At 42.0% G+C, this 25,503-nt stretch overlaps 1 protein-coding gene across 10 annotated transcripts in view; it reads left to right on the top strand.

Annotated features, from left to right (window-relative positions):
• SRPK2 (SRSF protein kinase 2) overlaps positions 1 to 25,503 on the top strand; it is a 241,489-nt gene that overhangs the window by 200,113 nt on the left and 15,873 nt on the right. For all 10 annotated transcript variants that reach the window (XR_012648501.1, XM_075016732.1, XM_075016760.1 and 7 more), the window contains 2 exons: positions 6,916 to 7,016; positions 7,120 to 7,227. Coding sequence is in view for 9 of the 10 variants with exons in the window: in XM_075016732.1 (XP_074872833.1) it covers positions 6,916 to 7,016; positions 7,120 to 7,227 (209 nt within the window). In the remaining variant the exon portion in view is untranslated. The remainder of the gene's footprint in view (positions 1 to 6,915; positions 7,017 to 7,119; positions 7,228 to 25,503) is intronic.

The raw sequence follows: 25,503 nt of genomic DNA on the forward strand, positions 1-25,503 counted from the left end.
CTATAAAATACCCATAGACCATTTGATCTAGATAAAGAAAACAGGATAGTATGCTGCCTCCCAGATGCCAGCAAAGAAAAGTATAAGAACAAAAAAGATCTCCTACTGCCAAGGAGATGGACTAGATAAATTTTAAAAGGTCAAGAGCAGGAAAGGAGGACCCTCTCTGCCATTAGGGACCTCTGAATAAAAACAGTGCAGGTCAAAAAAAGAAAGTTTCTTTTGTGAGTTAACATATCTCATAGAGCTAGAAGGGACCTTGGGAGGTCATCAAGTCCAGTCCCCTGCCTTCTTAGTAGTACTAAGCACCATCTTCTTCTTTTTAAAGTCTGTTTACCCCAGATCCCTAAATAACTCTCCCAAGGATTGGGCTTATAACCCTGGGTTTAGCAGGTTAGTGCTCAAACCCCTGAGCTATCCCTCCCCCCAACATGCTTTGGGGTCCATATTCTGGGGTTGGGTGTGGTTGGGTGTAGTGGCACATGATTCAAGGCAGTTTCATAAAGGACAAACACACATTATGGGTGGGATGAGGATGCACTATGTAATGGCAGCAGATTTAGGTACCTACCCATTCATTCTTAACCTGGTTTTCAAGGCATCCCTGATTTTCGTTTCATCTCTCTGCACTCTCCTGATTGCTGTTATGTCTGGCTGCTCATAATTACTGGCCAGGAGATTTGCCTCCGCCCTCCATGCTGGTATGAAATTTTCTCCCTCTGCCTCACAGATTTTATGAAGAATACAGCAGGCCCCTACGACATCTCAAAACACCCATGTTGTCTTCACTGAGGTCTGAGCAGGTCAAAAGGCACCTGAACGTGGCTTTTAAATGGCCGAAGGTACATTCTACCACCGTTTTGCATCTGTTCAGCATATAGTTGAGTAGTTCCTTACTGCGGTCCAGGGTGCCTGTGTATGGCTTCATTAGCTAAAGGAGCAAGGGGTAAGCAGGGTCATCAAGAATCACTATGGGCATTTTCATGTCGCAACTGATAATTTTCTGGTCTGGGAAGAAGTACCACCCTGGAGCTTTCTAAACAGACTAGAATTCCTAAAGATATTTATGTCTTGCACCTTTCCCGGCCATTCCATGTTGACATCGGTGAAACGACCTTTGTGATCCACCAACACCTGCAACACCATGTCACATAGTGCCCACACCTGATCACAGAGTTGACTTATTGTGTCCCCATTAAATTGCCTAAATTTGACTGTGGCTGCAGTGCATTGTGGGCACCTACCCACCTATCCTGCAGCCCCACTGCATTTTGGGTTTCTGTGCCAGTGTCTTGAGGGGAAAAAAGAGTCACCACAAGTGGTTCTGGATGTCTGATGTCATCATTCCAGAGTGCATTTGCCTCACTTCCTGCTGGAAAAAAACACAGCAAAGCGAATTTTCACACCACTTTTTACATTGCCTACCACTCACCACTACAAGAATAGATGGATCCAGAAGATGCTTCAGTCTTTTGCAGAGTGTTTAATGATGACTTCCCACACTGTACTGCAGTATCTTCTGAATGTAATGAGCCTCTAGTATGAGCACCTCGAGATGAGGGGCATTTCCACACATCAAGAGTGGGAGAAGAGGAATGCAGAGATGATGGCACCACTAGATGTACTGTACACCACGGAGCACAGATTCTGGTCCTGCAAAACCAGCTCAGACTGGTGGGACTGCATCATTTTGCAGGCATGGGATGATCAGCAGTAGCTGCAAAACTTCTGCATGCGTAAGGTCACTTTCATGGAACTTCATGAATTGTTGTCAGATCTGCATCCTTGCTGGAAAAAAAAATGTAAATGATTTACTGAATAAGAGTGAGAAGAATTGTTGCAGCAGTGCATTGTCCCACAGTTCCCTCAGCCCCATAGATTCTGGGTATTTTTGCTGGTGCAGCATGCGGGAAAAAAATGCTATGCAAGTGGTTGTGGGTATGTGATGTCATCTTCTCAGCTTGCATTGCCCTCTTTCCCCTCCCATGGAAAGCAAAGAGCCACTTTTCCAGGAGGGAGAAAGGAAGTAAGGAAGGAAAAGTAATGGTATGGCATCAGCAGAGAGTGCCAAATTAACTGAAATCTCTTGTTTCTGTAAGTGAATTGTTTTTCTACCTGGAGGGAGGGATAGCTCAGTGGTTTGAGCATTGGGCTGCTAAATCCTGGGTTGTGCATTCAATATTTGAGGGGGCTGTGTAGGGATGGGGGCAAATAGATTAAAAAAAAACGGTCTGGGATGGCATTAGGTCCTGTTGTGAGTGTAGGGGACTGGATTCCATGGTCTCTCAAGCCCCCTTCCAGTTATGACATGGGTATATCTCCATATAAAATTGTAGCTGAATTATCAGAGATTTTACAAAAAGCAGCAGGTGCTTGCAATGGACAGCAAGGTGTCTGTAGTCATCTCAGCTGTTCCTACACCCACTGTTCCCTGTGTTTTTGGGGGGCCAAAGCATGAAGTCAGAGGATATGAAAGTTAGGAAAAAGATTTTGGGCTTCCCACTACATTGTTTTTTCCAAAATGTGATTGTACTGAAATCTCTTACACCAAACAGAAATAGGAATCTCAGCTGGCCCTCCATCCATTGTTCCTTGTGTTTTTGGAGGACCAAACCATGAAGAAAGAGGATAGGAAAGGTTAGGGAAAATATTTTATAACTGAAATACCAAACATTTTGCCAAAAGCAGCAGGTGCCTACAATAGGTGGCAAGCCTCCAAAAATATTTTTGGTGGGAGTTCTGGAGTTTGTGGCTGCAAAACTAATTGAAGAGGTCCTCATGGTGTCTGCAAGGCCCTGCAAGTCTTAGCTTCCAGGGGAGTCTTCCTCCCAGCGGCAGCAAGCACCTGAATATATATATTCAGGGCAAGGGTGTCTGGGGTATGTGGCTGCAGAGACAGTATAAGAGGTCCCTGCGGGGCCTTGCAGGCACCTGCAAGGACCTGCTAGCCTTAGCTGCCAGAGGGAAACTTTCCCCCAGTGGCAGCAAGCCCGAATATATTTTTTTGCAGGGCGTGAGGTGGGTGAGTGCAGAGCCAGTTGAAGAGGTCCCTTGGGCAACAGCAAGCCCCCAATAATTTTAGCCACTGGTGGAAACTGCCCCTGGGGAGCAGTAAGGCCCCAAAAATCTTTTCTGCCCTTGGTGCCCTCACCGCATGCAAGCCAGGACGTGGTGCTGCCTGGCACCATGGTCTACACTGAGCAGCAGGCACATGCTTTTATAGGTTCAGGGCCTAGCCACGTGATGTGGTTGAGTTCAGGAAAGACCCCAACTGCGTGGCGCCTGTGCGGGAGGGAAGGAACCTCTGCACAAATGTAAAGTGCAGAAAAATGTTCCTTGGCCTCTCATACAAGTACAAGCCTCCACAGCCTAGCTACCACGTGGTGTGGCAGAGCAGGGGCTGGCACCAGCTCAGAAAAAAACAAAACAAAACACAAAAAGTATTCATCTGGCAGAGGCAGAGACAGAACCGTAGCTGAACTAATAGCAGAGGAAGAAAGAAGCTTCTCAGACTTTCATACAAGTGTAACACCACAGCCATGCTGATAGCAAGGAAAGACAGACAGAGCCATGAGTGAACTAACAGCAAAGAAAGAAAGAAGTTTCTCAGCCTCTCTCAGAAGCATGACACCACAGCCATGGGCTTCCTGGTGCCAAACTGAAATTTGTGGGCTTCCTGTTGCCTCATTTGTGCACACGTGGAGAGCAGCGGAGATGGAAATGGACAGAACGGAGCACTGTGAGGCTTTGTGGGTTACATACGGGACACCTGTGGAGGCTAATGAATCCGATTCAGATGTGGCGTTTACACACTAACCTTTATTGGAACTTTTAAATTCGAACGTGACGCTATGCCAAGCTGGTTCTGACGATATTGTGATATCGATATTAGTGCTGCCTAATTCAAGCTAGTGGTATTTAGTGACATTTTAATATTGAGCTAACTGCCTTAACTTTGAATTTAGCTCATAGTGTAGATGAAGCCTAAGTGTATGTGTAGCGTGTTTGTGATAAGATTTAATTACAACTTATTTTAAATGAGAATTTTAGTATTTTATAGATATAAAATAAAAAATAAATTAAAAATCTGATTTTTTAAATTAAAAAAATCATAATTTTTATCCTCCCTCATTTGCACTGATTTTCATTATGTTTGTTCTCCAGTCACAGCTAACCTATTTTGGTGAACCCAAAATGCATAGAATTCCTCAGCCATTGCTGAGTTTTCTGCTATTGTCCTTCTGTTCAGATTGAGTAAAAGGCCTACTTTTTCCTTATTCTTTCTCCTGCATTTAATTTATTTGTAAAGTGTTTTCTTGTTACCCTCACATTGCACATGGTTTAAATCTCATTTTTGTCTTCAACTTTCTACAGTAAACGCTTTCATGTCCAGCAGCTCCAGGTCCAGGAGGTTTCTGGTTATTCAGATATTCTGGATAATAGAGAGGTATACCTAGCAGTGCATAACACTAAAGAAAAACAAGATTAGATATTAAGAAATGAACAAAAATGTATGCCGAGTACTTTATTTACCAACAAAAGTACAGTACACTGTAAACTTATACTGTATTTGATGTATTTATTTGTATTTAGTTTCACTGTACTGTACTTACAGAAAATGTAATTAAAATTCACTTATGGTTAAAATGCAGGTTATTTGAGAGTTCTGGATAATAGAATGCTGGATATGACAGAGTTTAAAGGTCTCCTGGTTAAGCCAACTAGCAGAGAGGGAGCCATGCTAGTCTATACACTATCAAAACAAAAAGCAGTCAAGTAGCACTTTAAAGACTAGCAAAATAGTTTATTAGGTGAGCTTTCGTGGGACAGACCCACTTCTGTCCCATGAAAGCTCACCTAATAAACTATTTTGCTAGTCTTTAAAGTGCTACTTGACTGCTTTTTGTTTTGGTTAAGCCAAGGTGGTCTCATTCCATACTTAATAGTTTCCCTATGCAGTGTTTTTTGTTTTGTTTTTTTTTTTACCCTTAGTAATGTCTCTTTAATATACTGCCAATTCTTCTGGACTTCCTTTTCACCGTAGGGATCTTACTTACATATTCTCTGAGCTTGCTGAAATCTGCTTTCTTGACATCCATTGTCTTTTATCTGATGTTTTCCCTTCTACCATTCCTTACATCTGTGAACTCCTGCAATTTCATGCTCATGTTCACATAAGTGAGCATGTATATATATATAGAGAGAGACACACACACACATCTCATAGAGCTGGAAGTGACATCAGGAGGCCATCTAGTCCAGTCCCCTGCCCTCTTGGCAGGCCCAGCCTCCATCTCCCTCCCCGTTTTTGTACCCCAGATCCCTAAATGGCCCCTTCAAGAATTGAGCTCAATAACCCTGGGTTTAGCAGGCCAATGCTGAAACCACTGAGCTATCCCTCCCTCCCAAGTCCACTTTTCTCTTCGAATGTTTACCAAGTTCCTCCTTTTTTGACAGTTTCACATCTAGAATAGCCTCTTTCCTTGTCTCTTTCTCCACCTTCTGAAATAAAAGGTCTTCAATGCATTCCAAGAATTTATTGGATAGTCTGTGCCCTGCTGTGTTATATTTCTAACAGATATCTGTGTAGCTAAATCCACCTATCACCAACAAGTCCTGTGTTTTGGATGTGTTTGTTATTTGGTTTTAAAAAGCCTCATTCATCTTTTCTTGCTGGTTAGGTGATCTGTGATAGCCACTTGCCATGACATTGCCTTGTTATTTTTTCATCCCCTTTATCTTTACCTGAGACTTTCAACAGGTCTGCCTTCTACCTCTGTGTCGACCTCAGTGCAAGTGTATACATATTTGGGGGGGCAGGAAACTCTTCTTTTTTCCCTGTCTGACCTGACCAGCCAGTCAAGTACCTGAGAGAGAACGCTCAGAGCTGTGGTCCTCCCTGTGTCATAACTAGAAGTGGCCATCCCTGATGCTTCAGAGGAAGGCGATTTTTTTAAAAAAACCCTACCCTGTGTGGTGCAGGGGAGAGAATTGCTTCCTGACCCCTGCAGGGTTGTAATTTGCTTGCAGTAGAAGAAAACCATATAAACATTCTTCTTGATGATTTTGTCCATAACTATTGCAAGTTATGGTTGGCATTTTTCTTCCTCAAAGAAGATCCCTGTGATTGTCTTTACCGTCTCACCTTCAGTGGTCTGGTGCTGTCTTTTCAGGAGGGTGGCTTGAAGTTCCTGCTAGAATCTTCTCCTACTAATGCTTTGAACAAATGAATGACTGCAGAGATGTGAGGCATTTTTTCAGTACTTTCCAAGGCTCAGGACAATTCCTTCATAGGAATCAGTTTTTGTTGGTCTGGAAATGCAATCCCAAGCATGCATTTCAAAGTCTAGTCCCCACAGGCTAATAAAGCTGAGGTATTGATAGACCACAGAGTTAATAATTTTGTTCTTATCACATAGAATTTAGCAATTTATAATCTACATGAGAATCTTTTTTGTAAATCTTACATCTTCCAATCCAAACTGTATGTTTTCTTTAATCTGCAAATAGCAAAATTATTATTGTGGAAAGAGAGTTGTACATGGAAGCTTACTTAGCAATATCTTTAATAAAGTATCTATTACATATTAGCTATCTTCTATCTTGAGTGAAATATTAGGGAAAGATAAAAATGGGAGTAAAATGTTTTACTGATAGTGTAGGATGGGATTCATCTTGCATAAGTATGCAGGACTCAAGATGTTAAAATTCTTTGTGTTAACAATCTAATGTGTTATTAGAAGCACTGGTAAGGAAACCTAAATGTCACTTTAAATTCTCATAAATGTCAGCTAATGATTTTGAGGCCACCAGATTTTTAAGAAACGGGATAAAGTGCCAGACTAGAAGTTGTTGTTCAAAGACAACGAAAAACATTCCATGGATACTAACTGATCTAATTCTTGTTTGCACTAGCAAAAACCCGGGCTGCAGACTTATTGGTGAATCCTTTGGATCCAAGAAATGCAGATAACATTAGAGTTAAAATTGCTGACCTGGGAAATGCTTGCTGGGTAGTAAGTATAAAAACTCTTATCTTAAGTGTTCAGCTGTCATTATTTACAAAAAGCCTCTTTATTATTCAGTGTCTTTCCATTAATGCCGTTCTTTCAATTTTAGCATAAACACTTTACTGAAGACATCCAGACAAGACAGTATAGATCCATAGAGGTTCTAATAGGAGCAGGTTACAGTACACCTGCTGATATCTGGAGTACAGCCTGTATGGTAAGAACAAGAATATGCTGTTATTTTATTATGTCAGTCAAGCTTTGTTTTACCAAATAGAATCCATTGAGAACAGTTGCTTATTTATAGTGCAAACTTGGATAGATGGGTCTTATTAAAAACTATGAAATCACAGTACCAATACTGTAGCTGAGATGATAACCATATTTGCACTATGTGCTTGATTGTTTTCCTGACACTTCGTCTCTCCAACATCCTACCATGACCACCTCAGTTTCTTCTCATTGCCTGTGGCTAGAGTTGGAGCTCTGTATGTTGTCTTCACCTCATAGGTTCACTTTGTTTTCTGAGAAATTTTCTTGTGTAGTTTAAATGTTAGTTTATTGTTAGTAGATTAGTTGGCAACACACTTCACAGGGCCCTGGACAGTGTGGGGCTGGATTGGTTCTGGGCCCATTGCAAGGGGTAAGTCCTCAGGTAGAAGGGATGAGGCTAGGAGCAGCTAGCTCTCAGCACCACCAGACTGCACTGCATCTCCCCCAGCCAGCCCTCAGCATTGCCCAAACCATGCTGTGCAAGACTCCAGGGTGATTTTAAAGGGCGTGGGACCCTGGGCCCTTTTAAATCTCTGGGCCTCAGGGCAACTGCCCCCTTTGTCCCTCTCCACTCTAGTAACTATCCTTCCAGCCGTGAATCACAATGACTGGTTTTCAGCCCTGGATCTACAAGACACTTATTTCCACACAACAGTCCTCCTTAGTCTCAGTTTCTCAGATTGGTTGGGGCTGACCTTGCTACCAGTACACTGTGCTGTCTTCTGTCATGTCTTCCATTTCTCAGCCTTCACCAAGTGTGAGATTGCAATAGTGGTGTGTCTCAGGAAGAAGGAATTCAGACCTTCCTGTATCTGAAGCAAATTCAACCATTTCTGTTGGCTTTACACTATGCCTGTTCAGTCATCTGCGTCTGATCCTAAACAGCGGGAAGTCAGTATTGCATCCAGCTGAAAGAATCAACCTCATTGGGGCCCAGATAGACTTCACAGGTTCAGGAGTGTTTCTACCAACTGAGCAATCAGGTGGTCTACCCCGTATGTCTTAAGTTGCTGTCTTAGTCCTCAGCCACAGCCCTAGTATGCTTGAGGTTGCTAGCCCACAAGGCCACATTTACACAGGTAGTCCAATATGCCAGGCGGTTCCTGTGCCTCTTCAGATGTAACTGAAGTTTGTTGACCATCCAAATTGCTATCCCGTGGGCACTCTGATCGAACTCCTCCAACCAATCCTGGGTTTCATCTAATAGGGGTGAAGAATTCATGAGAAAGGGATGGTGCTTAGTCCTGCGGAGAAGGCAGGGGACTGGACTCAGTGACCTCTTGAGGTCCCTTCTAGCTCTCTGAGATATGTAAATACAATGTTCTTCTCACTCAGCCACCACTGACCATGAATCTAGGGATTGATGCCTCCTTAATGGGTTGGGGGAGTGCATTTATACCCACTGAAAGGTCAAGGCCTTTTGTCAGAGGGAGAAGTTTCTCTGCATATCAGGATCTGGGGCAGAGATGAGCAAACTATGGCTTGTGGGCTGCATCTGGCCCATCAGGTCTTTTAGTCTTTCCCTTAGGATTACCAGTCCAGTGGCGCAGTGGTGTTAAGGTAGGCTGCCCCGCCCTGTCCCTGTGCCCCTCCTGGAAGCAGCCAGCACATCCCTGTAGTGGGGCAAAGGGATCCACCTGGTGCTCTCACTGGCTGGCACTGTCTTCAGTAGCTCCTCTTGGCTGGGAATGGGGGACTGTGGCCAATGGAAGGTGTGAGGGCAGTGCCTGCAGGGGTGGGCATTTCATGGAGCCACCTGCACTCCCTCCCTCAAGAGCTGTTTTCAGATGATTCCAGGAGCAGCACAGAGGCAGGGCAAGGGTGGGGAAGCCTATGTTATTTCTGCTGTGCCGCCAACCAGGAGCCACCTGAGGTAAGTGCCAACTGGCTGAAGACCACACCCCAACCCTAAACTCCCTCACACACCCCTAACCCCACCCTTCCTTCACCTCAACCCCTTGCCCTTAGCCCCCTCCCACATTCCAACCCAAGGACCTCATTTTAGGAGGGCAAGATGGGGTGCAGCTGTATGTACTGGATGGTTGATTGTTTTTCTTCCCTTTCCCCTGACTATCTGAGAACAATGGGAAAGTAGACAGTAGAAGCCCTCAATGAGGATGGCCTATTTGGCCAAGTGGAAGCACCTCTCAGCGTATGGTCATTAGCCTGCAGAGTTCAGTCAACACTGGCGTATATCCAGGACATCGTGAAGTCCCTGTTATACCTTCCAACATATGGTCTTGCACTTAATTCATTGCACGTCCATTTGGCAGTAATTTTGGCATTTCACCCACCTGTTTGTGGAAAGTCTGATTGCAAACTCCATGATAGTGAAGTCTGTGAAAGCTGTTGCTCAACTCCAGCCACCTGTTAAAGAGCTGGTTCCTTTGTGGATTCTTAATATTTTAGTAGTTCTTATGAGACCTCTATTTGAGCCTCTGATGACTGTTTTCTCCCTTGTGTGTCAGAAATCTTCCTTCTGTGTGGTGATAACATCTGCAGAGAATGTGTGAGAGTTGCAGGCTCTGATGGAAGAACCTTATTATATGAAATTTTCTGAAGGCAAAGAAACCTTTTTGGCTGCATTCTCAATGTTTTTTTCAAAGGTGGTTTTACAATTTCATTTGAACCAAGTTATATATCTACCAGTATTCTTCCCTAAGCATCTTTCAACCCTAGAGGAACGAAGTCTTCTACATTGCATGTTAGGCAATGTCTGACATTTTAGCTGGGTAAAAGAAAACCTTTCTGTCCCTTGCCTCTTCTGTTTGTTTTACATGCAGACTGAATACAGGGTCAAGTAATCTCTTCACACGCAATTTCTATGGATAACTTCTTGTATAATGACAGCATATGACATAACCCTGGCTATGCCACCTCCTACTTATTCCACAAAAGTTTAGGTGATGTCAGTTCAGTGACATTTCTAAAGGTCGTTCCTATGTTGGGCACCTGCAGGGTGGCCACTTAGTCCTCTAGGCATACTTTGCAAATCATTTTCCTATCACAGCTGCATCACAGTCAGATGCAAACTTGAGGAAGGCAGTCTTGCAGTCCTTTAAATAGACTTCAGGTGCCACCTTCTGTGAGTATGCTTGCAATGCATTCACTTGAATATACATTAAATCCTTGATTTAATGGACTAATGGAGGTTAGGGGTGTCCGTTAATGCTGAAGGTCCATTATATCTGAATGGTTATACCGTATGATGATGCACTGACCTTTCCAGTCCATCACTCACGCCTGTCCTCTGCCCCACCCTTCCCTTCCCTATGCTTCCCTTCCGCCCTTCTGCCCCATTCTTCCCCTCACACCTCCCTGTCCCAGTTACCGGGAGAGGAAATGCACGCCAGCCTGGCTCCTTCTACCTCCCACAGCTCTCAGCTGCAGCTCCTCCAGCCTCAGCCATTGACCTCAAGATGTGCTTCAGACATGTATTCCATGACTTGCCCTCCATCCCCATGCTTAAGAGTCTGTACTTCTGACATCTGGTTTGAAGGACCTGAGTGGGTTGAGGCAGTGCTGTCCTTAGACAGTTAGGAGAGCAGCTATGATTGCAGGGTATAACCGCTGACTCCTGTGTACTACTAGGCAAAGTTTCTTGGTTACAGTGTGTTGAACACACATATCACATGGAATACCCATCTGCGTCATATCAGGGAGGATAACAGTTACAGATAGTTAACCTGTGCTTTATTGGACAAGATGCTTTTGAAATATCAGAGGTAATGGAAAAAACTTTCATTTTTAACAGGTCATGAATCAGTTGAAATTAGTCCAATAAACTAAGTTTAATTTCTCTTTTTTTCCCTCACTATAAAGTTGCAAAAAGGCCACTAGAAGAATTTTTGAGCTTTTTGACAGTGATATTACTTGTATTCACAGAAGAATGAAAGAATCAGGCCAGTGGTCTAGATATTGGATCAGACCAATGGTCCATCTAGCGTCATATCCTGTCTTCTGGTGGTGGTCAATACCAGATGCTTCACAGAGCATAAACAGAACAGGAGACTTGATGAGGTGATTCACTTGTTATCCAGTCCCACCTTCTTGCAGTTTGAGAATTAGGGACAGTGAGAGCTTGGGGTTGCAATCCCTAACCATCTTGGCTAATAGCCATTGATGAACCTCTCTTGCATTAACTTATCTTATTCATAACGTTTGTAGGACCAGAATTTGGAAATAGACTGATATGCGGTTGTTGCAATCGACCGTGCAAATCCAATATTGAATGGATAAGCCACAAGAGAAGCTGCAGACTCAAGCACTGCCCATAGATCCTCACCACCGCTGCTAACCACCATCTCTGGAGATGAAAGGGGCCATATAGTAGGATCAGAGATTTAGACTGTATGATATGATGCAAGTGACTTATTTTGTTTATAAATTAGGAAAATGTATTAAACCGTAGAAGTGATTTTAAAAGCAAAATACAATAATTTTCAAGAGACCTACTCAAGGAGCAACAGCTAGGTAATAATTATAAAAATACTTTGTCCAAAGATAGTGGATGGGGGTTGTAGGAGAGGGCTGAATTGTACAATGAGTTTGTGAATCTGAAAGATTAGAAAGCTTGTGAGGCTCTCATGTAAGGGAAAAAAATAAATATTAGAAACCTGCAGAGATTAGAAGTTTAGTATATCTAGTGTTTGGAGCAGTCATAGTAGTTCTAACCAATTCATAGTTAAAATTGCAACTTGGTTTCCAATATAAGCCTGATTTTGGCCTCTACGCTAAAAGCTACAACAGACTATGAATGCTCCATACCCCTAACTCCCTGAATTTCTATATTGGTTTTGAAGTAAAAAGTGGATTTTTTCAGCTAAATAGGCTGTGGATTGGATCCTGGAATTAAAAGTTCCTACAAATACAAGTATTCAGTGGTGTTCAGGAACAAACAAAAAAGAGAGAGATCAAGCTTGGTTGTTTCTTCTGGTTATACCAGTCAGATCAATTGTAGATGATAGATTTCAGATAATTTAGACATTAAATGTGTAATTCCATCTTTTCAGATATCTAGGATCCTGTAAGTTTACCTTTCCTCTGAATTCCTTGCTCTTTAATGGTTGTTTTCTTTATTAATTATAAAATTCTTGTAGGCATTCACAAGGAATTCACTTGGTATTGATACGTCCACTTAGTGCTACTTCACCTTAACATATTTTTTTGGTATTTAAATAGTATTTTTTTCTTTACCTTAAGGAGTTAAGGTTTGTCGTTGCAGTCTATCTGGCTAACTTTGTGGTCAGCTTTGCAGGTGACTTTTCAGACTGATCTGAAACTTACAAGGTCTACAGGCTGCAAGTGTAATTATTTGCAACCGTGCACTTTTTGCTAGTGTGTAATCATTTACTACTGTGGCGTATTTGCTAGCCTGTGTGTACGCTGCAAGCTTGGTAGGTGACATTTTTGGATCCCGTAAATTCTGTCAGTTATGCTGTGATTCAAAGAATGTAAAAGTGCTGTCTGGATCTGAACACCTTGTAAGTTTTGTGAGCGAAACTCCTCCTCTGTAAAACACTTACAGCACTGCTCTTTCTGCTTGGTGTCCAATGGGAATTGAAAGATCTCCACGCTTGTGGTTGTGATCTTTCTGTATTTGTTGCAGCTCCCTGCCGAGCTAGGTTACTTCAGTTCCCTCCCCAGATAAATTAGTTACCCCTCCCCCAGAGCCAGGCACCCCCAGCCTTCCCATTGTAAATGCCAGCAACTCACCAGAGTCACTGCTGAGGCTAGCAGAGCAGCTTGGGGCCGCTGGAGCCACCGGGGCTGGTGGAGTGGCTTTTGGGGCTGTGGGAGCAGCTGGGCCATCAGAGACACTGGAGCCGCCACATGCGACTCTCACCAGGGGTTGGTCATGTGCACAAGGAGGTGGCACTCGTGTGGCTCTAGGAAGAGCTGCTTTTTTAGGCTCCAAGAGCCACATGTGGCTCCAGAGCCAGTGGCCACACCATGGTGTTCCGTTCGCCACATGTGGCGAGTGGCAACTGTATTGGACACTGCAGCATTAGACTTCTTGGTGTAAGGGTCGTATGCTGAGGCATGATGCATATGTGCAACTTGCATTGAATCTTATTGGAGTTGTGGTGCTCAACATCTAGCAGGGTGAAATCATAGATAATATATAGAAAAGAGGAGAGCAGACTAAGAAAGCAGCATGAAAAATTAGCATTTTTGATTGTGTGGTTAGACATATGCTTTCAGAATGTAAATAAAATGTATATATTATGATGAAAAGAGCAAACATCTCATACTTATTATAATGAAAAGGTGGGAGGTTAGTTGTGGAAGCAAAACTGATAAAATTAATTTTAGTAAAGAGTTAAAAGAAAGTAAGTAAAGAAACTTACAATAGGAAGAGGAAGGATAATTCAGATTTAAGGAACTTGATGGTGAACAGTGGAAATGTTCTGGTACTTTCCGGCAATGTTTATATTCAACGTTCTTCCCCTCCCCGGACATACTGTACAATCTAACAAGCTTCGTCCACCACTTTGTGAAAGTTTTAAATCAAGTAAGTTGTCTTAGAATATATTAGTAGGATTCGTACAAATAGATGGTAATTTGATTTTCCTAGGGTGTCTTTTCTACTTAAAAGTAACCAAACAAAGATGATAATACATGTAAATAATATCATCAGCACACTATATTTCACAGTTACATGTTGTCATCAAGAATGTGACTTTATTTTAGTACAATGAAAAATATGTTTCACTGGTTTTATTTTTCACTACCTCTGTTTTCCATTAAAAAGTTTACAAGATACATTTTATGCTTTTGTGTCAGGATCCAGAATGGTGCACCATGTTGGCATACAGCACTCTCACTGTAGACTTGCCAAGCAAGTGACGTAATCTGTACATTTTTAACTTTGTAGTTATATAAAAACACAATTAATTACTATGCACAAAAATAATTAACACATATATAAATAAATGCACAAGATGGAAATATATAAATAATAAAATGGACTCATTATTTGTAAGACCTGGGGAAAAACAAAATATAACAAATTACATAATAACCCATAGAGATCATGCAGGGCATCAGTTATCGAAATTACTTAGATGGATGAGAACATTGGTCATTTGCAGGGACTAATACAGCGGTGGACAAAACCAGCTTTGTGGGCTGGATCTGGCCGGATCCAAGCATTTCTCTCCAGCCAGTGCAGTGGATTAGCAGACTACAGCCAGCAGCAGGTACGCTGCTGCAACGACCCCCCGCCCCCAAGCTACCCACACTCCCCCATTCCCTCTGCAGTCAAACTGCTCCTGGGATTCTCCTGCTAGCTGTGTAGAAGGGGAGAAGGTGGAGGGGAGAGCGTAGTGCTCAAATCAGGGTGTTCCCCTGCCCTTGTACCCCATCTCTGTAGCCATGGATGGTGAGCGACTCAAGAGTGCAGAGCAGGAGAGGGGAGATGACAGAGCAGGACAGATTTCCCTTAAGAGGACAGAGAGTGGCTTCTCTCAGAAACTTACTCAGCTGCAGCCAGTACACACACACTGCGTCACTGTCACACACACGTAGTCTGTGGCACACACACACAGTCACTCACGTATACACTGTGTCACAGAATCTCTCACACACACACACACACAGTTTCTTTTTCATACTCACACACTTTGTATCTCTCTTTAGTCCCCAGCCCCAACCTTTCTACCCAAGGCTCCATCCCGTTCAGGGGGGCCAAGAGCAGGCCCGCAGCCAGCACCAAAATTTGTGGAGTGGCTCCTCTGCAAAAATTGATGCCCACCCCTGGAATAATATGTACTAATCTAGAAAAGTATGAAGTAGTTTCATATGTGAGCAGACATCCCCATATTTTTTTCCAAGTGTTTCTATTAGACAGTGGGTTTTTTTTCATTTAATGTAGTAGTAAGAGTTCTCACAAAGCCAATCTGTGTATGGGGGATGAATTGCAGTTTTCCATTTTCTCCAGATAACTCTCCAAGATACTAAAGTAGTTACTGCAATCTATTACTTAACGTTATCTGGAAATACAAAACCAAGCACCCCTAAAATAGACAAACTTGGGGAAGGAAAGATAACATTTAAAGTTTCTGAGAGCGTGCTGAATATGGTGTTCCAGAACAGATTAATTTGACAGATATGGAGGATGTGTGAAAAGCTAGCATGTGGTTGTTTGAATCTCCAGTATTCATCTGGCTTTACAGACATTTTGGAGTCCAGTAGTATCTTAGTTAGGAGGAATCACACAGACAAAACTTGGAGTCACCTGTCACATTAAACCAACAATTCTCCCAGGTTTCTGTTATGATAGTAAGGCTAAGTTTTTCCCCATCTTTCTCTGAGATTGAGTTTTAGAGGTTAATGCACAGCATTAAACAATGTAAAAGTAATTCTTAAAAGGTTATCTAATATGTTATCTAAAGTTTCTTAATATGTTCTAAAGGTGAGAGAGTTGAAACAGACCAATTGTGTCCTATCCTTGCAGGAATCTATAAACGTAGCTGCCTGAAGAAGAAAATGTGAGATTGTAGTATCTGATATTTTGTCTATGTGTAATTGAAGGAGGCCAATCTGTCATTTTGTGTTATAGCTTTAATTTTTGTTAATGCTCTTTCTATCCAAATTGTTGCAGTTGTGGAGTTAGCCTTGATCCTGAAACACAAGTTATTGTACAAGATGAGAGTTAATGAGATTGAATGCTGTAATTGTCTTTTTTTCTTTAAGTGTTGGGTAGCCCCTTAAAATGTATAAAAGGAGTGAGGAACCAAACGGAATAGTTAAGCCTTTTTTTAAAAAAAAATAAATCTCAAACCAGTCCAATGTGTATACAAAGATTCTGGAAGGGAACCAGCTTGCAATAGGATATATTTGGAATGGTAGGCAATATAAGCAAAATCTGGCAATCCCATAAATTACACAGGATTTTTAAGAGTCTTGTGTGACAAGTCAGGCTGGTTTTTATCCCAAATAAATTGCATGATAAGCCTATTTATATGCAAGAGTAAAGGAGAGACCTTGAAAAGAATAGACTAATTATATAAATCCTTCTTGGGCAGATATTCATTTTGCAATTTCTGTTCTCCCTGGGACCAATAGAGGAGGAAGACATCTCCTTTCTACCTCCTAGGGAAATTTCTTTTAATATGTAGTTCATACTTATAAAAATAATGTTGGGAGGATTAGGACAAATTTAACATCTAAATAAATTATTTGCGTGCATATTTAAAATGAAAAATTATGAAATTGAAACAGATTCAGTCTTTAGGCTATATTAATTGTTTCTGTTTTGTTCCAGTTAATTTAAAAACTAGTGCTCTTTCCAAAACCCACAAACTATATTCAATAATGGTGGGATCAGTGAAGGGTGAAGTCTTCAACAGTACAAAAAATGTCATCAGCATACAAGCTAATTTTATATTCTTTCTGCTTTACAGTCACACCTTCAGTGACTAAGTTCCTTCATACGTATGTTGCCAGTACTTTGAGACGTTAAAAAGGATGTGTAAGAGGGAGCAGCCCTGTCATTTCCATCTTTGTAGTTGAAATGTGGGAGAGATAATTCCATCAATTGACAGTGAAGTGAGGGAAGAGTTATATAATACACTGTCTCAATTCAGGAAATATTGATCCAAATCCAATCTTTTTTTAGGGCAGTCATTAGATAAGGTCACTGAGTCCTATCAAAGGCTTTCTTTGCATCTAGAGATAAAACTATGTAGGAAATATTTGACATCTGAACTTGCTGGATGAAATGAGTGATTTTTCTTGTGTTATCAGAAGCCAATCTTCCTGTAATGAAACTAATGTGATCTGTGTGTATAATTGATTGGATGATGGGACTCACTGATATCATCAACATTTTTACAATTATTTTACACTCTGTGTTCAATAGAGCTACAGGGGAGAAGTCACCACAACCATCTTTGTTCTTCCTGAGCACTGAAGTCATTAAAGCACTTCTCATGTCACAAGATATGGTTCCTTTTTGTAGTGTTTCATTGAGGACCTCTGAAAGATTAGAAGATAGCTGATTATAGAATGTTATGTTGAACTCATCCAGAAAACCATGCATCAACAGATACCCTGCCAGAAGTCATATTTTTATAGTCAATTCAATCTGTTCTGCTGTGGTAGCTTTGTCGATAAACAACACTTGGTCTGAAATTAGGGCCTTAAAAGGCCTTCAATTAAATAATCAGATTGATTAGAGTCATATTGCTTGTGTGATTTATATAAAGCTTGACAGAATTGCTTAAATTGATTTTTATGTTTATTATTTTAAGGAAGGCACCCTCATCATGTAATAAAAAAGAAATGTTATTAACTAATTCCATCTTATGTCTTCTGGCAAGTAGTTTACTTGCTTTTTTTATCCATTTCGTAATACCTTTCTTTGATCCCATTGAGTACGAATTTGACTTGATTGGATAAACATTCATCATATTTATAATTGATATTGTTTAGAAAATGTAGGAGTGGTTCATTGTTTGGGACAGTCTTGTGCATGCTCTGCAACTCACATATTTCCTTATCCAGTAAGTCTAGTAATGTGACTTTCTCTCTTTTTTCGGGAGACATACTTTATTCAGTCACCTCTTAACAGCAGGGCCGACAACCACTGTTGTTGGCTCCAGGACAATGTGTGTGGTGGAAGTGGTGATGCCGGGGGTTGGGCTCCATGCTCCTGGAAGCGGCAGGGCCAAGGGCAGAAGCGACGGGGCCTAGCACACTCAGCCCTTAGTGCCAGTCAGACTGTGGCCCACACAAACAAATCCTCCCAAGCCATGCAGAGTGGTGGAGCAGTGCTGCTGTGACATTTTAAAGGGGCCTGGAGCTCCAACCATTGTCACTGCGAAAATAACAGCAGCAGCGGCAAGGAGTCCTGGGCCCTTGTGCAATTGTCCTCTTTGACTCCCCTGTCAGAGGGTGTGCCCCTTGCCATCCTTTGGGAAGCTCTGAAAGCCACTGAATCTGATCTTATTATCTTGTATGACATTAGAAATGACCGAACCAACTATGCAAGAAAACTTTGCATCTTTTATTAGTAGTGTGTTCAGCTTCCAGGTGGAAGATTTCAGTGTTATGTAACCAGCGTCTATGGTCAATACGACTGGAGTGTGATCTGAAGTTAATAGATTACCAATTGCTGCTTCTAGGCAAGCTGGAATCAGTTTTGAAGACTCAAGAAAAAAGTAAAATCTAGAGAAGGATAAATGTATTGCAGAGAAATACGTATAGTCATTCTCCTTGAGGTATCTCCATCTCCATATTTCTTTTAAATCAAGTTCATTCATTAATAATGCACGTTGGCCTACTGTGCTTTCAAGAGCTGAGTCTCATATACAGTAAACCCCCAATTTGCATGAGAATTACATTTCTGGGGAACCAGGTGTAATTTGAATTTTGTGCAGGTGGGGGTGAGACTGTCAGCTCCATCCCCAGGGAGCTACCAGGGCTGTGGGAATTCCCAGCAACAACAGGGAGCTCAGGAAGGGGTTAGGGGGTGGGGCAGAGGCCAGAGCACAGAGGATGCCCCAGGGAACAGAGCCCCGGGCTGAGCTGGTGACAGATGGCCCCCCCTTGCCCGACATTCACTCACCCTGTAAGCGAGCTTCATCCCCGTGGCTGGTCTCTCACTTGCCCCTGCAGAGCTGCATCTCCCAGCACCTGGAAAGTGCATGCCGCTGCAGCCTCCCTCACTTCTGGGTCACTTGGGGAATGCAGCCTAGGCCTGGCCCAGAGGAACCCCCAGCGTGTGGGAGGGAAAAGGCTCTGCGGTGTCAGGGAGCAGCAGCATGTATGCACTCTGGGTGGTGTGCGCTGTGGGCAGATTCTTTAAATACTTGTGGGGGGCGTGCTTGCAGTGTCTTTGCCTGACTGCTTTGGGGAGGGGAAATCTGCCCCCCTCAGAAAGTGGGGCGGAGGAGTGTAGGAGGCAAGGGCAGACCAGGTCTAAGAGCCTCTTCCATCCCACAGCATGTCAAGCTCCTCCTCCCCCATCCTGAGGAGCTCCTGAGCCGTGACTCAACTCACGTTGATATAAAAAATTCATAAGTCGAGTCTGCACAACTCAGGGGTCGACTGTAATTAGATTTGTCTGAATGTCTGTCTAGTACAGTATTCTAATTCACACAGTATTACTGGAATGTCTTTTTTAATTGGGAAGAATGACTGAAAAATTCAGAATTACTTCAGCTTGCATTCTAAATGCTTCCTAAAATTAACTTTTTTTTTAGGTGAAACAGCTTTAAGAAGAACGTATCTTCCTTCAGGATCAGGCCATGTTTAACTACCATATATATATTCAAGAAGTCTTGTGGCACCTTATAGACTAACAGATATTTTGGAGCATAAACTTATGCTCCAAAATATCTGTTAGTCTATAAGGTGCCACAAGACTTCTTGTTGTTCTCGAAGCTACAGACTAACACAGCTACCTCTCTGATACATATACATTCAGTCATTACCCCATTCATTTATAAGCCGATCCTCAAACAAGATGAATAGTCAAAAATGGGAAGTTATTCTGACTCATTCATAAGCTGACCCTATATTTCAGGACTTGGCAAACTTCATATCCCAGCCCCCTGGGTAAGCTGCTGGTGCAATGAGACATTTTGTTTATCTGAAACTTCAGCAGGCATGGATCCCTGCATCTCCCAGTGTCTGCAATTCACCATTCCCAGCCAGCTGGTGGCAGCCAGCATGTATGTCCTTCAGCCCTCATTGCTTCCTGCTGCTCCCATTGACTGGAAACAGCAACAGGGAATTAAGGGATATGTGCCTACCAATACTCTTGGTAAACAGAACACCCCAAAGTACCAGTCCATGTAATTAAATAACTTCAAAACATGTGCTACCCTAAACTTAAAATTTCCTAGTGGTAGCTGTTTGCTTTTCCTAATATCATTCTTCTCCAGGACTAGATTATAATTACTGGTACTTTTGTAGTACATATGGTACTTGCATTGAGAGCAAAATAAATTATTGATGCAGTCATTTAGGCTACGTCTACACGTGCAGCCAACATCGAAATAGCTTATTTCGATGTTGCGACGTCGAAATAGTCTATTTCGATGAATAACGTCTACACGTCCTCCAGGGCCGGCAACGTCGATGTTCAACTTCGACGTTGCTCAGCCCAACATCGAAATAGGCGCAGCGAGGGAACGTCTACACGTCAAAGTAGCACACATCGAAATAGGGATGCCAGGCACAGCTGCAGACAGGGTCACAGGGCGGACTCAACAGCCAGCCGCTCCCTTAAAGGGCCCCTCCCAGACACAGTTGCACTAAACAACACAAGATACACAGAGCTGACAACTGGTTGCAGACCCTGTGCCTGCAGCATAGATCCCCAGCTGCCGCAGAAGCAGCCAGAAGCCCTGGGCTAAGGGCTGCTGCCCATGGTGACCATAGAGCCCCGCAGGGGCTGGAGAGAGAGCATCTCTCAACCCCCCAGCTGATGGCCGCCATGGAGGACCCGGCAATTTCGACGTTGCGGGACGCGGATCGTCTACACGGTCCCTACTTCGACGTTGAACGTCGAAGTAGGGTGCTATTCCTATCCCCTCATGAGGTTAGCGACTTCGACGTCTCGCCGCCTAACGTCGAAGTTAACTTCGAAATAGCGCCTGACGTGTGTAGACGCGACGGGCGCTATTTCGAAGTTGGTGCCGCTACTTCGAAGTAGCGTGCACGTGTAGATGCAGCTTTAAAGTTGCACAGGCTTTTTTAGTGGAACAGATTGGTTTGAAGTGAATGCCAAAAAAGCAGTGCTAAAGATCTTCATGAAATTTGATCCATCCATTTCACAAAATGCGAGACCTTGGAAGACAATCCGAAAAATACAATGAACAATAGTGCTATAGCACTGGTGTCAGTCTACTGCAGTGTAATTTGATCTCTTCATCATGTCTTGAGCCAATCTGAAAATATAATGTGCAGAATCGATGGAATTGGTGTTAAAATGTAAATAGCTGTTATTGCCTCAACCATGCCAATCTACAGGGCTGCTTTAAAATTAACAAACTACTTGGCATTGATAAAGCAGGTGAGATTCGTAGGTAGTCCTATGAAATCTATTACTGAATTATTTTCTAAGATTTTCATAGAAGTATTTAAAATGAACTATGGTGAAATTAAAAGAAAATGGTCTGCTTATGATGCCACGTTCAAACTTAAAGTTATAGAATATGCAGAAGTAAGCAACAACTGCGCTGCTGCTCATGAATTCTGTATCAATTAAAAGCAGGTAAGAGTGGCAAAAAAATACACCACCACCAAGAGACATGCCAAGAGGCAAGAAAAGTGTCCAACGAGGTGTGCTTCATTTCCTGGGCTAGAGAAAGATCTCAGTGATTGGATTGTTGAATGTTGACAAAATGCATATCTTTTCAGTAGAACAGAAATTTGGCTGTCTGCTCTGCAAATGTCTAAAGATGACAAATGCAAGGATGTAAAGCCATCAGAGTTTGTTATGTCAGTGGCTTGGTGTACTTACTTTATGAACTGCCAGGGTGTTTGTGCTCATCAGTGAACAAGATAGCACAAAAGCTGCCAAGAGATCTGGAATTAAAAAAATAAATCTTTCCCAAGGTTTGTTATAAAACGTTGAAAGGAATATACATTTGATCTGTCAAAAATAGGAAATATGGATGAAACACCACTATCTGATCTGCCCAGCAACAGAATGGTAACTGGCATTGGTGAAAAAAACAGTTTAATTAAAACCACTGGCCATGAAAGAAATCCATTTTACAACAGCTTTATCATGTTTGGCCAATGGATCAAAGCTCCCTCCTGTTGTTATTTTTAAAAGAAAACCCTTGCTTAAAACATGACCTTTCCTGCAGGCGTTATTGCACATGCACATGAAAAAGGATGGATAGATGAAAGTGGTACTATTGAATGGCTGGAAAAAGTCTGGAATAAGAGACCAGGAGTACTTTTCAGGAAACCCGATACACTCATTTGGGACATGTTCAGGGCACACAAGATGGATGAGGTGAAACATGGCAGAAAGAAAAAAACCCAAAAACTACTTTGTCTATAATTCCTGGAGGCTTAAATCCTGTTCTGTAGATGCTTGATGTGTGCCTGAACAAATCCTTTAAAAACAGGCTACACAACATGTGGTCTGACTGGATATGCTCAGGCATAGTGAAGGTGACAAAAGACGAGAATCTTATGAAGCTCGAAATGCCCAGTGCGTCAAGCTTGCATGGGAGTCCATTCTCTTGGAAGTGATAGAAAAACCATTTTGAAAATGCTGTATCAGCAGTGTGTGTGATGAGTCAAAAGATGACGCCATATTTGTTAATGACACTATGGAGGCTGATAAGGAATCTGAGTCTGAAGATGACATTGTTGATGTCTACGATGACAATGCAGGAGCAGCTATGACTGAAGCCGAGTTCAACGAACTGTTTAGTGAATTGGAGATTGATTCATACTTTGAAGCATTATAAGGCTTTTTAAATAAGTACATTAGAATGATATGAGACTTTAAAATCCGTAAATGGATCTTTAAAATATTGATTATAATTTTGAAGGTATGTGAATACTGTGACAAGTCCCTTATTGGCCTCCTATGGGTTCTGTGCGTTTTGTTGTGTGCCTCAGAGGCTCATGGTGGGTGTCCCCCCTTCAGAGAGAAATGGTCCACCACCTACCAAGTCACTCTCATCACTGGAAAGTCACTTGGTTAGGGTCCAACACACATCACAGTGGAGTGGGGAAAAGAAATGGAGTTGGAAGGACCCCGGCCCCACCCACTTGCTCCAGGTTCTGGCCCAAGGCCCTAGGCTGGGGCCAGTGAAGGGGTTCTTTCCCAGCTGCTCCCACCATACCTTCCTCCTGACTTTCTAAACACAAATATATTTTCAAGTCAACTATTACCCTGTAAATACAGTTGGGCATTTTAGAATACGTATAATGCATTCCTATATATGTTTTTACATATACATGCACACGCTTCTTTATATGCATATACGTATTTACAAAATTTACCATGTGTAAATTTATAGTTGACTTGGTAAATAAAGTATAAATTTGTACAAAATCTAAATACAAAAAGTACAAAATATAAAAAAATCCATCATAGTCTGCCAAATGCCCTGCACAAACTGAATAATGTGTGTTGTTCATAATTTAGGTTATTATCTACTCTACTTCACATATCAAGAGGATTGACAGATAGTGAAGACATTGTCTAGCAGTTCAGGTTGTGATGATCGGTGCAGATAATACTTCAGTCAGTAGATGGTGCTATAAACCCCAGATTAGTGTTAAAATGTTACTCTGTGCCAGAATAGTCAGTTTTTTCCCTCAAGGTTTAAATTTCTTGATCAAGTACACCCAAGGTCCAAACTCTAGGGAAACATTTTTATACCCCAACAACAGTAACAATAATATAAGTAAATAAAATATATATTACAGTCCATTCAGAAGCATCTGGCTGTCTGGATTTGGCCTTTAGTCTGCCTGTTAACTCCTCCTGCTCTGTGCGCTGCAGTGTCAGACTGTTGTTATTCTTGTTCAGTTCCAAAGGAGCTTAACAGAAGAGTTTTATCTAACTACCTGTCTGCTGGGAGCTGGAAGGTTATGTGAGGGAGCAGCTTCTGAAGAAGGGTTTGGGGAGGGATTAGACTCAATGGCCTCCTGAGGTCTCTTCCAACACTATGATTCTCTGATTCTAATTTTCTTCTGTTTTAGACCTTCAGCAGTGCTCAAGATGCAAAGATTGTTTCTTTAAGAATTGTTTTCTAAGTTATCCTATTTTATTTCCAGTTTGTCCAGTCTAAGTTTAAGGAGGCAGTTTCTTTAAGTGAGGCATTTGGGATTTTACATCACATACATCTGTAGGGAAGCTAAAAATGGCTTTTGAAACTGAATTCAGTTGGTCTGTGAGGAATTCTTTCAGTGCCACAATATCCTGGGCTCGGATCTTCTGTAGCCTTGCAGTCACCCCATTCAGATGCTCTGTGTTTCAACTGTAGTGACAACTCTTGTTGCCTCACTTTTGTCATCAGACTCCATATTCAAAAGTTTGAAGTTATTCCTGGAGATTACCTCAAGTTTTTATTAAACAAACTTATTGCCAGTTTGCTAGAAAACTAATTTTTAGAGACAAATTGGTAGGTAAGGAACAAGAAGGTCTGGCTCTTGGCAACCATCTTCCTAACAAGCACCCAGTGACACCCTCTTGCCTCCCTTTGCATGCACATGGTTTTAAGAACTTGGGTTTGCTCAAGTGAAGGCAGGATGTCATATAACTCTCACCCCAGAGACAAACGTGGAGTCTATTCCTACCATAATTCTGGGAGATCTTGCATTCTCTCAGCATATGAAACCATATTTTGGTCATTCCCAGAGGATGGAGTGTTCCTTTGCCTGCTGTCCCAGCAGGAGCAGAATTATCCTTTCACAAGGACCAACATTAACATTAACATTAACATTAACATTCAGAAGCCAGAAATTCATGGAAAACAGAGCTCCAACATAATGCGGTTAGGTCTACCTCTGTTATTACTTTGTACAGCCTCTGGACATGGGAATGAGCACAGTGATTCCTCTGTCTCCATTTATATGCCTTAGGTGGGACTAAGGGCAAGTGTCTGAAATGATAACCTTCCTCTTGCCCTTCATCTGCCCAAAAAAAGCAACACCTGAGAAGATTACTTAAATTGTAGCTACAGAGGTCAGCGCAAGTGATCATTCACATAATTTTAGTATTCAGAACTATAGGTTCTCTTTAAATAGACTTGCTTCCAATAAGGGAAAATATGACATGTCCCTGGTTTCCCTCCCTCAGGATGAAGGGCATACATTCTTGTATATAAAGTTTGACCCATTTGGATAATCTGGCAAAAAAACTGTGTCTTTCCCTTGAATTTATCCTGATAGTCTATAAGTAACTGCTGTGATTTACAGAAAAATATAATTATCTCTATTTGGGGATCACTATCAGCCACATTTTACTAATGGGAAAACTGAGGCAACAAAAACACCAAACCGAATTGCTCAAGATCACACAGTAGGTCAGTAATTCACAGGAGTTTGGCAACATTTTGTATCCCAAGCCACTACATTCAGGTGCTTCAGGTCTGGATAAATAATCTGGCCCTGACCTTGTTAAGACCTGGAAAATGAACATGTGTTTCTGTCCCTTAAAGGTTTTAGGATACACTGTGTTACAGATCAATGGCATGAAATCTTAGCCTTGTTGATAACTATGAGAAATTTT

Source organism: Carettochelys insculpta, chromosome 1 (assembly GCF_033958435.1).
Source record: "Carettochelys insculpta isolate YL-2023 chromosome 1, ASM3395843v1, whole genome shotgun sequence".
Lineage (NCBI taxonomy): Eukaryota > Metazoa > Chordata > Testudines > Carettochelyidae > Carettochelys > Carettochelys insculpta.